The sequence below is a fragment of the Mus caroli genome, unplaced genomic scaffold (genome assembly GCF_978045245.1).
Source record: "Mus caroli unplaced genomic scaffold, Mus_caroli_1 scaffold_2, whole genome shotgun sequence".
Lineage (NCBI taxonomy): Eukaryota > Metazoa > Chordata > Mammalia > Rodentia > Muridae > Mus > Mus caroli.
This window is the reverse complement of record NW_028227257.1, coordinates 76,724,547-76,741,945: the sequence shown is the minus strand read 5'-3', so window position 1 is coordinate 76,741,945 and position 17,399 is coordinate 76,724,547. Positions and strand designations below refer to the sequence as shown.

Genomic DNA, 17,399 nt, shown 5'->3' with positions numbered 1-17,399 from the left:
TGATGAGGAGATGGAAACTCCTCTCCTCAGGCCATGCTGCTTTATAGATGGACCATTTGTTCCTGCAAAAGATGGTGAGTTTGTGGGGACCAGAGTCTTCTGAGACTAGGTGAAAGTCCTTAAAATGGTTTAGGACCTAAAATGGTTTAGGACAGTAGGGTGCTCTGTGCCCATCCCATCCTAGAAATCAAAGTTTGTACGAGAGGACAAAAGGGACAAATAGCACAAATCTGTCTAGGGCATCCTAGCTGGTGACTCCCCACTCTTCCTGCTTGTTTTGGTCTACAAGTGTTTTATGTACTTCTTCTATAGCTCAGATCTGTAACTGTTGATGGGCTAGGGAAAGAGTGAACGTCCCGACCTCCTTTGTCATTTAGGACACAGCAGATACAGACTCACTGCACACCAGGGGAAATGGGCTGTGCTTTGGAGGATAGATACTACAGGTGAAAACAAGGACGACAATGAGAACAACGATGACGACAACAATAAAAACAAAAACAAAAACAACCCCATCAGGAAATGCTCCTGTGGGCAGAAAGACTTAAAAAAAGAAAACGAAAAACCAACATAAACCTCTCTGGCTGCATAACTGCTCCCTCTCTGCCTGGATAATTGCTTCCTGTCTCCCTCCTGCGTCCTTTTCCAGCTTGGCACAAAGCAGGCCTGTGATGCTACAGCTTTCAGGGCCGATGCTCAGAGCATTTCTTGTTCCCTTAGGAGGCCAGCTTCTTAGAATGTTACTCTTTTTAAAATTATCATTCCCCTGTGGCTTCCTTCCTGCTTATGAGTCTTTCCAAATGATAAAGGCAGCTCTGTATCCCAACTTCATGTAGTTCTGGTCCCAGACCAGTCCACAAAGGTTTCAAATGACCAACAGGATTTTGTCTTGATTCCAAACAAAATAGATGGCATCTGTGTCTGAAGAGTATTTGGAGGCTGTCAGGACCTGAGAGTAGGAGCAAGCCACGATATATGGCCTGGAAAAATATCTATGATGTGACAAGAGATAGTTCTGGGCACTAGCAAGCATGGGCACAAAAACAGTTAGGAAAGGTTTTTGGTTTTGTTTTTTATTTTTGTTTTTTGTTTGTTTGTTTTGTTTTGTTTTGTTTTTGAGACAGGGTTTCTCTGTGTAGCCCTGGCTGTCCTGGAACTCACTCTGTAGACCAGGCTGGCCTCGAACTCAGAAATCTGCTTGCCTCTGCCTCCCAAGGGCTGGGATTAAAGGTGTGCACCACCACTGCCCGGCTTTGTTTTTGTTTTTTTTTTTAAAGAAAGCGAAAATCAGGACCCTTTTAAGGTATCCTAGTTAGGAGTAAGGAATCAGAAGTAAATGCAAGCCTTTCCTGTATCCTAGGTTTCCAGAGAGTGTGGTCCTGGCAGCCAAATGCTCTCTGACATGGGCAAAGGCAGTGACTAGGAGGCATAGGCTCACAGGGGTGGGGTAGGGGTGTGGCCATCAATTCTTGGCGCCCAACTCCAGGGCGTGGCCAGTGGAGTGGGGTCCCAGTGCTGATTACTGTCAGCAGTCAGAGCATGAGCACAGTCACTGGCGATCTGAAAAGTGTCTAGAGCAGGATCTAGCTGACTGTGAGATTGCAGGTAAGCAAGGGCACAGAGTTGGCTGGAGCGGAGCCTCGGGTGGGAGGTGGGGGTCCTTCGGCAGCGCATGCGTCTGGGCTGGGGGTGCGGTATGGTGTCCTTGCTCCTTTTCCCTTGGGAGGCCTCTCTCAGGCCTGTACCTCTGACCTTTTTTGTTATAGCGATTTCGTGCCACAGCCTGCACTCTGCTTCCTACTCAGCGGTTGCTGGAGCTCGGCATTCCCTGAGCGCCTGACTCCAGGGCAGCCCCGCCTCTCAGAGGTCCAAATCTGTAGCTGCTCTTGTGGATATCTTTGGTGCATGGGCCCGGCCACCCTGCAGATTGAGTGCGGAATTTCAAAAGAACCTCTTCTTTTCGTTCGTAGGTAGTCGAAAGCAAGCTATTAAATCTTATTTTCTCATCAGTAAAGGGAAAGGACTTATTTCACAGGGTGGTGGTGAGCACTAAGGTAGCTCATGGTTGATCTCCTGGAATGTGGAAATCAGCCAATGTTCCGGAGACCCACCTCAAAGAATCTTTTCTCCAGTTCTTCCCGGCAGACTCACCGAACGACCGTAACAGAACGACATTATGCCCTGACCATGCTGAAAAACGTTTGGCATGTACTTTGCTACAAATGAAAAACCTCCCTTTTCACTGGGCGGGTTGAAAGAAGTAGAAGGAAAACAAAAACAAAATCAAATGGACTTTAGGGTGGGAATAGCGGGATGAGTCAGGGATTTGGGGTCCTGAGATAAGTTGTAAAGAGACTGAGGCCATTTTAGGTGAAGTCCAGATCTGTGCAATTTCAAGAGCTCTGAAGTGCTTATGGAGCCACCAGGTGGCTGGGAGGGGCCTTTCCATTGTGATGATGTTTTGCTTTGTCCTAAGCTGCTGATGTAATTTCTGCTTTGAACTTAAGAAAGGACTTTTGGGTGTCTGTTGTAGGCTTAGCTACAGCATGTCCAAGCCTGTAAGGCCCATGAGACTGCTAACACTGGGTCATGTTAAGCCACTTAGCTTCCAGACCTTGGTAAGTAAAAGCAAGATACATCCAATTATTTTGAGACTGCCCTGTTGCCTTGGATCAGGTAATTCCATCCTATTGGCCCTCTCAGAACTTCTTATAGGGTGATGATGTTGCAACTTTATTTGTTATGATATGCTCAGCCTTAAAGTACATCAGCCTGATCTTCGGGGGAGGGCCCTAAGGTCTCCAGAGGACTCTCCAAGCTTCAGGCACCCTGGCACAGCCGGGTCCTTGAGATCACTGGTGAGTGGAACACAACATCAGTTCCAAAAAACCCAGTCTAGTGCTGGCAGCAACATGGTCAAAGGACAAAGGCAGGCCCTAGCACACCCAGGATATTGGGATCACTGAGACCAGTCTATGCAGGAGAGCACATGGGCAGCAGAAGCAACAGAGCTTCTTGGACAGGGTCTCTTCGGACTGGGTCTCTTCGGGCCTTCATCCTCAGCCAGGAGACAGCTGAGATCCAGACCCCTGGACACCTTTCCTGCCAGAGGAGAGTCGGCCTCCAGGGAGGTCTCTGACCCCAGGAATCAAGAGATGGATCTGAGCTCCAGACTTCTGTGCACCTTCCCTGCAAGAGGAGAGCTTGCCTGCAGAGAATGTTCTGACCACTGGGACACAGGAGAGAGTTGGTCTTCCAGGGGTGCTGACAGAAGCTAAAGAATAACAGGAGGAACAAGCTCTAGCCAGAGACCTAGAACATCTAGAACCAGAGATTACCAGATGGCGAAAGGCAAATGAAAGAATCTTACTAACAGAAACCAGAACCACTGGGCATCATCAGAACCTTAGTACACCCACCACAGCGAGTCCTGGATACCCCAACACACCTGAAAAGCAAGATTCGGATCTAAAAATTGTATCTCATGATGCTGGTAGAGGATTTTAAGAAGGAAATTAATAACTCACTTAAACAAATACAGGAGAACACTGCTAAACAGGTAGAAGCCCTTAAAGAGGAAGCACAAAAATCCCTCAAGGAATTACAGGAAAACACTGCTAAACAGGTAGAAGACCTTAAAGAGGAAACACAAAAATCCCTTAAAGAATTACAGGAAAACACAACCAAACAGGTGATGGAACTGAACTAAACCATTCAAGATCTAAAAATGGAAGTAGAAACAATGAAGAAAACCCAAAGGGAGACAACTATGGAGATAGAAACCCTAGGAAAGAAATCGGGAACCATAAATATGAACATCAGCAACAGAATACAAGAGATGGAAGAGAGAATCTCAGGTGCAGAAGATTCCATAGAGAACATGGACACAACAATTAAAGAAATTTGATTTGCATTTGTTTGCAAAACGCAAAAAGCTCCTAACCCAAAATATCCAGGAAATCCAGGACACAATGAGAAGACCAATCCTAAGGATAATAGGTATAGAAGAGGGCAAAGATTCCCAACTTAAAGGGCTAGTAAATGTCTTCAATAAAATCATAGAAGAAAACTTCCCAAACCTAAAGAAAGAGATGCCCATGAACATACAAGAAGCCTACAGAACTCCAAATAGACTGGACCAGAAAAGAAATTCCTCCCAACACATAATAATCAGAACAACAAATCCACTAAATAAAGATAGAATATTAAAAGCAGTAAGGGAAAAAGGTCAAGTAACATATAAAGGCAGACCTATTAGAATTACACCAGACTTCTCACCAGAGACTATGAAAGCCAGAACAGCCTGGACAGATGTTATTAGATCCTAAGAGAACACAAATGCCAGCGCAGGCTACTATACCCAGCAAAACTCTTAATTACCATAGATGGAGAAACCAAAGTATTCCATGTCAAGACCAAATTCACACAATACCTTTCCACAAATCCAGCCCTTAAGAGGATAATAATGGGAAAATACCAATACAAGGATGGAAACTACACCCTAAAAAAAGCAAGAAAGTAATCCTTCAACAAACCTAAAAGAAAACAACTTCAATAACAGAATCCCAACTCTAACAACAAAAATAACAGGAAGCAACAATTACTTTTCCTTAATATCTCTTCATATCAATAGACTCAATTCCCCAATAAAAAGACATAGACGAACAGACTGGCTACATAAACAGGACACAACTTTTTGCTGCTTACAGGAAACTCACCTCGGAAAAAGACAGACACTACCTCAGGGTAAAAGGCTGGAAAACAATTTTCCAAGCAAATGGTCTGAAGAAACAAGCTGGAGTAGCCATTCTAATATCAAATAAAATAGACTTCCAACCCAAAGTTATCAAAAAAGACAAGGAGGGGCATTTCATACTTATCAAAGGTAAAATCTTCCAAGATGAACTCTCAATTCTGAATATCTATTCACCAAATGCAAGGGCAGCCACATTCATTAAAGAAACTATAGTAAAGCTCAAAGCACATATTACACCTCACACAATAATAGTGGGAGACTTCAACACCCCACTCTCATCAATGGACAGATCCTGGAAACAGAAACTAAACAGAGACACAGTGAAACTAACAGAAATTATGAAACAAATGGATTTAACAGATATCTACAGAACATTTTATCCTAAAACAAAAGGATATCCTTTCTTCTCAGCACCTCATGGCACCTTCTCCAAAAATCGACCATATAATTGGTCACAAAGCAGGCCTCAACAGATATAAAAATATTGAAATTGTCCCATGCATCCTATCAGATCACCATGGACTAAGGCTGATCTTCAATAACAAAATAAATAATAGAAAGCCAACCTTCACGTGGAAACTGAACAACACTCTTCTCAATAATACCTTGGTCAAGGAAGGAATAAAGAAAGAAATTAAGGACTTTTTAGAGTTCAATGAAAATGAAGCCACAACATACCCAAACTTATGGGACACAATGGAAGCATTCCTATAGGAAAACTCATAGCTCTGAGTGCCTCCAAAAGGAAACTAGAGAGAGCATACACTAGCAGCTTGACAGCACACCTAAAAGCTCTAGAACAAAAGGAAGCAAATTCACCCAAGAGGAGTAGACAGCAGGAAAGAATCAAACTCAGGGCTGAAATCAACCAAGTGGAACCAAAAAGAACTATACAAAGAATCAACCAAACCAGGATCTGGTTCTTTGAGAAAATCAACAAGATAGATAAACCCTTAGCCAGACTCACTAGAGGGCACAGGGACAGTATCCTAATTAACAAAATCAGAAATGAAAAGGGAGACATAACAACAGAACCCGAGGAAATCCAAAACACCATCAGATCTTACTACAAAAGACTATACTCAACAAAACTGGAAAACCTGGATGAAATGGACAAATTTCTAGACAAATACTAGATACCAAAGTTAAATTAGGATCAGATTAATGACCTAAACAGTCCCATATCCCCTAAAGAAATAGAAGCAGTCATTAGTAGTCTCCCAACCAAAAAAAAAAAAAAAAAAAAAAGCGCAGGACCAGATGGGTTTAGTGCAGAATTGTATCAGACCTTCAAAGAAGACCTAATTCCAATACTCCTCAAACTATTCCACAAAGTAGAAACAGAAGGTACTCTACCCAATTCATTCTATGAAGCCACAATTACTCTGATACCTAAACCGACAAAGAAAGAGAACTTCAGACCAATGTCCCTTATGAATATCAATGCAAAAATACTCAAGAAAAGTCTCGCTAACCGAATCTAAGAACACATCAAAACAATCAACCATCATGATCAAGTAGACTTCATTCCAGGGATGCAGGGATGGTTTAATATATGGAAATCCATCAACGTAATCTACTACATAAACAAACTCAAAGACAAAAACCAAATGATCATCTCTTTAGATGCTGAGAAAGCATTTGACAAAATCCAACACCCATTCAGGATAAAAGTCTTGGATAAATCAGGAATTCAAGGCCCATACCTAAACATAATAAAAGCAATCTACAGCAAATCAGTAGCCAACATCAAAGTAAATGGAGAGGAGCTGGAAGCAATCCCACTAAAATCAGGGACTAGATAAGGCTGCCCACTTTCTCCCTACCTATTCAATATAGTACTCGAAGTCCTAGCCAGAGCAATTAGACAACAAAAGGAGGTCAGGGGATACAAATTGGAAAGGAAGAAGTCAAAATATCACTATCTGCAGATGATATGATAGTATATATTATATAATATATAGTATAATATATATATATATATATATATATATATATATATATATATATCTTAAAAATTCCACCAGAGAACTCCTAAACCTGATAAACAGTTTCAGTGAAGTAGCTGGATATAAAATTAACTCAAACAAATCAATGGCCTTTCTCTACATAAAGGATAAACAAGCTGAGAAAGAAATTAGGGAAACAACACCCTTCACAATAGTCACAAATAATATAAAATACCTTGGTGTAACTCTAACTAAGGAAGTGAAAGATCTGTACGATAAGAACTTCAAGTCTCTGAAGAAAGAAATCAAAGATCTCAGAAGATGGAAAGATCTCCCATGCTCATGAATTGTCAGGATCAATATAGTAAAAATGGCTATCTTGCGAAAGCAATACTCAGATTCAATGCAATCCCCATCAAAATTCCAACTCGATTCTTCAACGAATTAGAAAGTGCAATTTGCAAATTCATCTGGAATAACAAAAAAACCTAAGATAACAAAAACTCTTCTCAGCAATAAAAGAACCTCTGGTGGAATCACCATGCCTGACCTAAAGCTGTACTACAGAACAATTGTGATAAAAATTGCATGGTACTGGTACAGTGACAGACAGGTAGATCAATGGAATAGAATTGAAGACCCAGAAATGAACCCAAACATCTATGGTCACTTGATATTTGACAAGGGAGCTAAAATCATCCACTGGAAAAAAGACATTTTCAAATGGTGCTGGCACAACTGGCGGTTAAGATGTAGAAGAATGCGAATTGATCCATTCTTATCTCCTTGTACAAGGGTCAAGTCTACGTGGATCAAGGAACTCCACATAAAACCAGAGACACTGAAACTTAAGGAGGAGAAAGTGGTGGAAAGCCTCAAAGATATGGGCACAGGGGAAAAATTCCTGAACAGAACAGCAATGGCTTGTCCTTTAAGATTGAGAATTGACAAATGGGACCTCATAAAACTGCAAAGCTTCTGTAAGGCAAAAGACCCTGTGAATAAGACAAAAAAGCCACCAACAGATTGGGAAAAGATCTTTACCAATCCTAAATCAGATAGGGGACTAATATCCAATATATATAAAGAACTGGAGAAGATGGACTCCAGAAAATCAAATAACCCTGTTAAAAATGGGGTAAAGAGCTAAACAAAGAATTCTCAACTGAGGAATACCGAATGGCAGAGAAGCACCTGAAAAAATGTTCAACATCCTTAATCATCAGGGAAATGCAAATCAAAACAACCCTGAGATTCCACCTCACACCAGTCAGAATGGCTAAGATCAAAAATTCAGGTGACAGCAGATGCTGGCGAGGATGTGAAGCAAGATGGACACCCCTCCAATGTTGGTGGGATGGTAAGCTGGTACAGCCACTCTGGAAATCAGTCTGGCAGTTCCTCAGAAAATCGGACATAGAACTACCAGAAGATCCAGCAATTCCTCTCCTGGGCATATACCCAGAAGATGTTTCAACTTGTAATAAGGACGCATGTTCCACTATGTTCATAGCAGCCTTATTTGTAATAGCCAGAAGCTGGAAAGAACCCAGATGTCCCTCAACAGAGGAATGGATACAGAAAATGTGGTACATTTACACAATGGACTACTACTCAGCAATTAAAAACAATGAATTCATGAAATTCTTAGGCAAATGGATGGACTTGGAGGGTATCATCCTGAGTGAGGTAACCCAATCACAAAGGAACTCACTTGATATGCACTCACTGATAAGTGGATATTAGCCCAGAAACTTACAATATCCAAAATACAATTTGCAAAACACAAGAAAATCTAGAAGAAGGAAGACCAAAGCATGGATACTTCATTTCTCCTTAGAATAGGGAACAAAATACCCATGGAAGGAGTTACAGAGACAAAGTAAGGAGCTGAGACGAAAGGATGGACCATCCAGAGACTGCCCCACCCGGGGATCTATCCCATAGTCAGTCACCAAACGCAGACACTATTGCATATGCCAGCAAGATTTTGCTGAAAGGACCCTGAGATAGCTGTCTTGTGTGAGGCTATGCCAGTGCCTGGCAAATATCGAAGTGGATGCTCACAGTCATCTATAGGATGGAGCACAGGGACCCCAATGGAGGAAAGTATCCAAGGAGCTGAAGGAGTCTGCAACCCTATAGGTGGAACAACAATATGAACTAACCAGTACCCCCAGAGCTCGTGTCTCTAGCTGCATATGTAGCAGAAGATGGCCTAGTCAGCCATCACTGGGAAGAGAGGCCCCTTGGTCTTGCAAACTTTATATGCCCCAGTACAGGGGAACACCAGGGCCAAGAGTGGGAGCAGGTGGGTAGGGGAACAGGGCAGGGGGGGGGTATAAGGGACTTTTGGGATAATATTTGAAATGTAAATGAAGAACATATCTAATAAAAATTGGGAAAAATTAAATTATGTGACCTATGTTTTGTAAAAAAAAAAAAAAAAAGTACATCAGCCAAACTCTGTGTGGTCGCAAACCAGGGTTGAAGGTGTCTGTGAATCCTGTGGAAACTGCTGGTGTTAAAATCTTCAATCTGGCTGGGGATGTGGCTCAAGGTAGTGCTGCATGGTGGCCTGGCTTGCATTCTTCATATTGTAAGAGTAAGAGTAAGAGAAAGAAAAGAAAAGAAAAGAAAAGAAAAGAAAAGAAAAGAAAAGAAAAGAAAAGAAAAGAAAAGAGAAGAGGGGAGAAAGGTAGGATATAATGTAGGCTCTTTTGTATTTGTTTTTGTTTCTTTGTTTGTTTGTAGTTTTTTTCCCTTATCTGCATTTATTTTGGAAGCTGAGTTAAAATCTCCATTTATGTTCACAGTTCAGATCTCAATCAATGTATGCTTGAATGCCAAGCCGCCATTTTCCAGTAACGAGGTTGCTGGTTATAGCAGGTTTGGGGGTGGGGTGGGGTTGTTCTGGTTTTTGTTTGGATTAGGGTCTAACTTTATTGACCAAATGGATCTAAAACTCTCGGGTCCATATGACCTTCCCACCTCAGCCACCCATATATTGAAGACAGTAGGCACATATCATCATGCTTGGCTTATATATATTTTTTTATTGCTGCCAAATGAATGAAAAAATGAGCTTACAACACAAGTTATCTTACAGTTCTTTCATCTAACTGGGGTCTGACTATGATCCAGATACTGAGCTAAAATCGAGAAGCAGGCTGGTTTCTTCCTGCAGGCCCTGAAGGTTCCATGACCTTACTCATTCAAGTGTTGGCAGAATGACACCTTTGTGACTGGAGACCCCAGATCTGATTTCCTTGAGAAGTGTTTGTTCCTGAGCACTCTTAGCTTCTAGAGGCAATGAGTATGCTGTGGCCAATAGAGCTCTCCCTGCTCTGAAAGTTAGCAATATTAACCTGAGTTTGTATGGTTCTTCTTATCTCCTGCCTCTGCCTCTGTTTGCTGGTGTTATCTCCTTCCTCTGCCTCCGTTTGCTGGTGTTTGACAACACGACCCAGGGAGGTTCTGCTCCCTTCCTCTCCCTTCTGGGCATCCTGTGATTACACTGGGAGAACGGAGTCGTCCCACAATAATGTACATAACCTTAGGGTTTCTTCACGACCTGAGGTCTTGAAGCAGGAAGAGAGGACTATTACAGACCTCCTAAGAACTGCCCTTAGTTTTTGCATCCTAACCCAGTGGAAGTTTCTTGCCTGTTCTGTTAGCCTTCTGTGCATTTCCCAAGTCCTCCTTGCATTCTAGCTGGTGGTTTCAGAAATCCCTAGAAGGTATCTTTAGTCAGTGACAACTCTTATTCATTCCAGATGATTTGGTAGCCCAGCACAATGAGAGCTCAGAGGGGACTCATCTTACTCCTGCTGCTTCTGGCTGTCTTCTGTTCCACAGGTGAGTGACCAGGACCTCCTGAATTGCCCCTGGCCATGATGCTACTTTTTCTCGGGCCTCTGGTAGACTGGGCCTCAAACAACTGGGCTAAAACAACACCCTTCCTCCCCCATTCTTTCCTTCTCATATGTATGTATCTATACCTAGCACGAGGAAAGGACTGTAGAGAAATGGCATCCTTAGGTTTCTCATGTTGATGCTGAAGGAGATAAAGCAGAAATGTCTGATAGAGTTCTGATGGACTTTGCCACTTTATTGTTGAGTATCCTTCCATAGTTCAATGCACCTCTCCAGGTATTGGTCTTTTCATCTGCAAGCGATACAGTGGTGGGAGGTGGGGGGAGTTTTGTTTTGTTGTTACTGATGTTTCAGTACTGATGTTGAGTTAGAACCTTCCCAAATCAAAATGCATCCTGTAAATGAGCTGTCACACCTGTAACGGGTTAGGGGTTGCTAGACTACAGAGAGCTTGCTTCCTGCCGTACTCAGAAGGGATGATCTCAACTTTGAGAAACATCTCCTTTGTCTCCTGATGATAAACAGAGTCATAGGCCGTAGAACAAAAGGTCGTTGCTTGGGTTTCAAAAGGTTTTTTGTTGTTTTTTGAATTGGGGAATCAGGGCTTAAATGTTTCTGTTCTGACCAGATTGCCCAGTCTACAAGAGTTTAGTTTATACCTGTTGTCTTGTGTTACCTGTTTATACTTCTGGCCCTTGGTCTCTCTTAGAAGGAAGCAATTCAATGATCATATCCTATCCTAGAGGTCATTTAAACTTTTTCTCTAAAAGGCCAGATAGCCAATACAGGCCTTTGTGGTCTCTGACTTCCCTCAATCTGTTCCTTGTTTGTTTTTAAATGAAGTTGGTTTTTTGTCTTGTTTTATTAATCATATAGGCTATGTCTTATAATTCTGTGTTTGAGGTAATTTTTCTGCAGCAAATTGAATGAATTCAATAAATCATGGCAAAGTCAGTTTTCCTCCTGGCACCAAAATGGATTCTCAATCTGACCCAAAGATGACAGCCATTGTTGTTGTGAACTTAGGTTAGCTTTCCCTGGACTTTCTGTCTTAGGTACTGTACTACTATTAGAGCAAAAACAGGACTCTCATCTCCACGGGGATAAGAGACAGTTTCTTCTGGAGCCCAGGAACACAGATTCAGGCTACCCTAAATCCCATGTTCCAACACCGAAGCAGTTGGATGAGAACATTAGACAATAGTAAGAGAACCAGGAAAGTCATAAATCAAGACACTATTGAAACACATTAGTGAAAACTTTAGGTAGGGGGTTAGAGTGAAGTAGGGGGGACCTCATATGCTCTCTAGCTGTAGTCATAGCCTTCCGGTTGGTTAGAAACCAGTGTCCACTCTGTACATTCCAAACTCTTTGGTCAAGTACAGAGGCAGGCCATAAAAGGCTAAGAGGGCTAATTCTCTTTTTTTTTTTTTTTTTTTTTTTTTTGGTTTTTTCGAGACAGGGTTTCTCTGTATGGCCCTGGCTGTCCTGGAACTCACTTTGTAGACCAGGCTGGCCTCGAACTCAGAAATCCGCCTGCCTCTGCCTCCCGAGTGCTGGGATTAAAGGCGTGCGCCACCACGCCCGGCTAGGGCTAATTCTCAAAGGAATTTGGTTCTGGACTTCACGTTGCCAACTCAACAGTCCTTGAAGCCCTGCTCGATCATCAGCTTCAAAGAAGCTCCGTGAAGGGTTTAGCTTTTACAAGAGCTTTGGTTCATAGTATTGAAAGGTCTCAAATGTAATTTCTTATTTAACATCAGAGAGTGTGGCAGGGTCTGAAGGGAAAAGAGGGGTCTTCAGAAGGCATGGAAAGTCAAGGAAATTTGTTTTAATTTGAGAAAGGAAATGAGTCAGGGAGTAAGATGGAAATCTAGCGGGTGACCCGGAAGTATGGAAGAAATGCAGCTGAAGTGCAATCACTAGGTGGGTGGGAAGAGTGCTCCTTGACCTCTGAGCTTTTGAAAACTGTCATTCTCCTGGAATCCACATACTCTAGAAAGAATTCAGCAGGAGGGAGAGGAAGTAAGAGAGGGCAAAGGGAGAGTATGAATGTGCTTACAATATATTGGAGACAAGTATGACATTGTCAACCTTTTAATTAAAAGATAAAAACGAGAAAGCTGGCCTGGACCTGTGCTCACTGATGGTGATGAGGTCGGCCAGGGTCTAAGACACTGCTGGTTTTAACAGAATCTCTTTCTGATTCTAGCTGTTAGCCTCAGATGCTACAACTGTTTAGACCCGGTTTCTTCATGCAAAATAAACACTACTTGCTCTCCTAACCTGGATTCCTGTCTTTACGCTGTATCCGGTAAGAGCCTCTGGTTTTCCTGTGTGGTCAGGGATGAGAACCTGGGAAACCTGGGCCTCTCCAAACCTTACTCAGTTTGTCCACTAAGTAATGGCTGCCCTTTGTTAACATCAGTTGGTCACCAATTACTGGGCACTAAGCATTTTCTATATACTTTATACAAAAATGGCACTTCCCACATAACCGTGGGGCAATCTTCTGCATGACAGATGAGAAAAAGGAGGATCAGATAACACAACAGGCAAAGGTCAAGCAGCCAACATAGGGTTTGGAATTTGGAAATTCCTCTGATTCCAAAACTCGGGCTTCTTAGTAGTGATAATGTGCCTGCCTCCCAAGCTTCTGGGAGCCTCCAGTGTACCAGGGTCTGAGATAGAGATGCAAAGATGAAGAAAGGGTATTTGTCCAAACTTTGGCCATGGCCTGTTTGCCTGTTCCAAATGACTGTTTATAAATCTGTCATCTATGTAGTATACATTAGAGGGGACCAGGTCCTGAGGGGACCTGGGATGAGCTCATAGGATACTAAATGTCATATGACTAATAAGGAAAATTATTCATTTGCAAAGCCATACTCCAGATGCCTAGGACAGTGGCCTCAGAGAGCAAGGCCTTTTTGAGAAGAGAAGGAGTATAATATGCACAAGTCCATATCATCTGCTTCACAAGTCAGCTGGACTTGGAATCTCCATGTAAGAACTTAGCAAATGGTAGACAGAGAAGAAGTCGGCAGCTATGTCCTTTGTTTTTAGTGGTTATAGCTCTAAGATATACATGTTAATGATTAATGATACAAGGAGTGATGATCATTTCAGTGTAGTCTGCAATATGAGGTCAAACCCTTCCTAAGAGATAACAATAAAAACTGTCTTCCACGGTAGAAAGGAGAAACCTTTCAGTTAAGTAAGGACCAGTAGATAAAATTGTTTTAAAAATAGGAGTATCTGATGACTTTTAGGTAGATTCCTGGTATGTAGCTGAAAATCTAGGCTTTATGTTCAAAGTGTTGGATTCCATGGGGCACAGGAGGAGGGCACATTGAAGAGCATGTTAATTCACTGCTAAGGTAGAAATGTAGAATCCACCCCTGGGTACCAAAAATATTCTATTTTCCCTTTTTCTTTTCTTCCTCTTCCTCTTCTCTCTCTCTCTCTCTCTCTCTCTCTCTCTCTCTCTCTCTCTCTCTTTCTCTCAGTTTAATGCTTTTCATACAATACATTTTGATTCATTCCATTGATTGATATTAACCCTCCTTATTAGGTATGACATAATCTTAATCTCTCCATCACTGTATAATATGCAGATTTTATGGATAGATTTTTTTTTACAGGGTTTTGCTTTACAAATATTGTGTCTTTAACAGAACTGTAAAAGTAGAATTGACTGATCTGAGACAACATGTGTTTAAAAATCTTAGTAGGCATTGCCACACTTCCCTCTTGAACAGAAGTATAAATAGAAGTATAGCTGCCTATAACTCTCCCTCCACTCACTCACACACACCCATACCACACACATACACTCGTACACTCACACACATTTACCTACACACCCACACATACACACCCACTCACATACCCACACACACTCACCCACACACCCACACTCACATACCCACACACACTCACCCACACACCCACACTCACACATCCACACACTCATACACTACTCTACTGACTGGCTCTAACAAGACTTTAGATTTATGGAAAGTCTTCATTTGGAGGTGTACCATCACTTGCTTGCTTTCCTTCATACCCAAGTTGGGTTGCCTCTTTCTGCCCAAGCCTCTCTATTCCCATAGGCTAAGCTCCAAGACACAGATTGGCAGGTTGAGAACTATACCTGCATGGCTGCTTCTTCTTCTTCTTCTTCTTCTTCTTCTTCTTCTTCTTCTTCTTCTTCTTCTTCTTCTTCTTCTTCTTCTTCTTCTTCTTCTTCTTCTTCTTCCTTCTCCTCTATCTTTTTGTTCATGGTTCTTTATAAATTTCACATCATGGACCCCAATCCCACGCATCTCTCCCTCCTCTGGTACCCACCTTCCACCTCTGTAACCTCCCTGTTGTGGAAGCTGTAGTGCGTCACAGCGAGTCCCACAGTATATCCTTTGTCTACACTTTTTTGCTTGAAATGACTTGATCTAGTACAAGTCCTCTGGCTTCTGCTACTCAATAATATTGGAATTTCTCTGGGACTCCTCTTGGGTCTCCTGTTGTTGCCCTGTGTCTTGGAGATCCTGTAGTTTTGGATCTGTAGGACCAGCCCCTTTACACAGTCCAGCAGTTCATCCATGGGTTGGATGTTGGTGTGGGCTAGTTCAAAGCCGTGGTTCTGTGCCTGAGAGGTATCTGAGCTGGTCAGCCAGCCCAAGGCTCTCCTGCTGACATGCCCTCAGGCAAGGTCACCAGCAACCTCCTGCCACCAGGGCCAGCCCTACCCTGTTGTCCAAGCAAGGTGCAGGGTCCACTTTCCCAAGTGTTGCAACTGGAGAGGGACATGGCCAATTCTCCCACTCTGGTGACTGCAGGCCAGCTCTCCTGCCTGCCACAGATGGGGAGGGAGGAGGTAGGGGAGGAGCTTGTCTCTTCCTTGACCACTGCATGGCTTCTTACCATATTGTGTGTCTCTCCACAGGAAGGCAAGTGTTTCAACAGTGTTGGAAACTTTCGGATTGTAATGCCAACTACATTATGAGCCGATTAGATGTGGCAGACTTAGAAAGCAAATGCTGTCAGTGGGACTTGTGTAACAAAAATCTTGACGGATTAGAAGAGCCAAACAACGCAGAAACTTCCTCATTGGGGAAGACAGCATTGCTGGGAACCTCGGTTCTGGTGGCCATTTTGAAGCTTTGCTTCTAAGTCATCCCAGATGCCTTTTCTCTCTCTCTCTCTCTCTCTCTCTCTCTCTCTCTCTCTCTCTCTCTCTCTCTCTCTCTCTCTCTCTCTCTCTTTCTCTTTCTTTTTCCTGCTACTGCAGCACTCTAAAGCCTTTATTATTTTCTAGCTGTATTCATTTAGGAAACAATAAAGTTTACTTGAACATCTTGGACAAGAGGGAGGAGTTTAAGCAGCGTGGAAGAGCACCATGCACACTTGCAGGGCCCACTTGCAGTTAGAGTGAAGTAGGAGGTAGAACACCTGCTGTAGGTTATATAATCTTCCTTTGCCTGGCTTTAAGATTCAGGTTAAGTGAGTTCCTGGCAACCCTCAGGGATAGCTCTCTGGTTCCTGCAATGTAGCTGAGGAGTGAGATCAGACCTTTAGGAGTGAGTGGGCCAGGAGGATTCTCTTCACCACTCTGACAAGCTCAAAATGCTTTCATAATCTTCACAGGCCCTGAGCGGGTGCGAGAATGTTCCAGATGTGAGCTGTTGGTTAGGGGCAGTGACTGTTCATTTGCTTAAAAGAACAAAAGCAAACCCAACCAACCAACCAAACAACCAACCAACCAACCAACCCCCCCCCAAAAAAAAAACAACCAACTAACCAACCAGTGCTGGCAATGAAGCCCAGATCACTGGGCATGTAGGCAAGTGCTTTACCCTTAAGCCACAGCCCCAGCTCAAGCAGTGAATGAACCGCTGTGTTTTCAGCTTTAGAAAATGTAGGGAAATGAAACACAAGCTCTGAACCACATGTGATGGTACTTGCTTCCTTTGCTTAGTATCTCAGTACTCAGGAGGCAGAGGCAAGAGGATGGCCATAAATTGAAGGCCAGCCTGACCTACATAGTGGTTTCCAGGCCACCTAAAACTATATAGTAAGAGCTTGCCTCAAATTAAAAAAAAAAAAAAAAAAAAAAAAAGGAAAGAAAAAGAAAAGAAAAAAAAAAAAGAAAAAAACAGATGGGTGGTGGTGCCTGCTTTAATCCCAGCACTTGGGAAGCAGAAGCAGGCCTATCTCTGTGAGGTCGAAACCAGCCAGTTCTAGGACAGCCAAGGATATACAGAGAAACCCTGCCTCTAAATAAATAGAAAAGAAAGACCTCAAAACAAAAACAACACCAAAAAGGAAGGAAACACAGAAAATGTGTCTCTTCTTATAGAAGTACTGGCAGCCACATCTTGGATTGTCCCACATCTCTGAATATTGCCTGGGCTCTGCCAACAATAATTAATTAAAGTTATTTGATCTCAAAAAAGCAGATTATCCTGACTCTCTTCCACACACTACTATAGACTTTGACAGATGTTTAAGTGTTATTATTTTAAATGTCACATAAGAGGAAGACCTTTCGGGTGTGCATGAATGTAGTGCAGGGATTCCACTATGGAAGAAGTAGTGGAACCAGACTATGAGGCTGCCATTTGAGATGCCCAAATGTTTTCATGAATAGCAGAGGCCAGTGAACAAGTTCTGTCTGCCTGTATCCTGCTCTTTGGCTTCTTGGTGCTCCAGCACAGTCCATATAGGATATGTTTGTCGGGGCTCTCAGCACAGTGAGAAACAGCCAGGCTTTGGAAGCCTTTCTCCTGGAAAAGCTGTATGTGCTGGAGAGTATCTCA

General features: G+C 42.7%; 1 protein-coding gene across 2 annotated transcripts; it reads left to right on the top strand.

The window, feature by feature from the left end:
* The first annotated feature begins 1,512 nt into the window (after positions 1-1,512).
* Cd59 (CD59 molecule (CD59 blood group)) lies at positions 1,513-16,609 on the top strand. Of its 2 annotated transcripts, none has more exons than XM_085834609.1 (4): positions 1,513-1,605; positions 10,482-10,563; positions 12,794-12,895; positions 15,527-16,608. In XM_085834609.1, exons 2-4 carry the CDS (start codon positions 10,503-10,505, stop codon positions 15,751-15,753), a joined length of 390 nt encoding a protein of 129 aa, XP_085690735.1. In that variant the 5' UTR covers positions 1,513-1,605; positions 10,482-10,502; the 3' UTR covers positions 15,754-16,608. The 2 variants fall into 2 exon arrangements, with proteins under 2 accessions (XP_085690735.1, XP_085690736.1); XM_085834610.1 differs by lacking the exon at positions 1,513-1,605 and adding an exon at positions 2,534-2,618 and having other exon boundaries at positions 15,527-16,609.
* Positions 16,610-17,399: the final 790 nt, after the last annotated feature.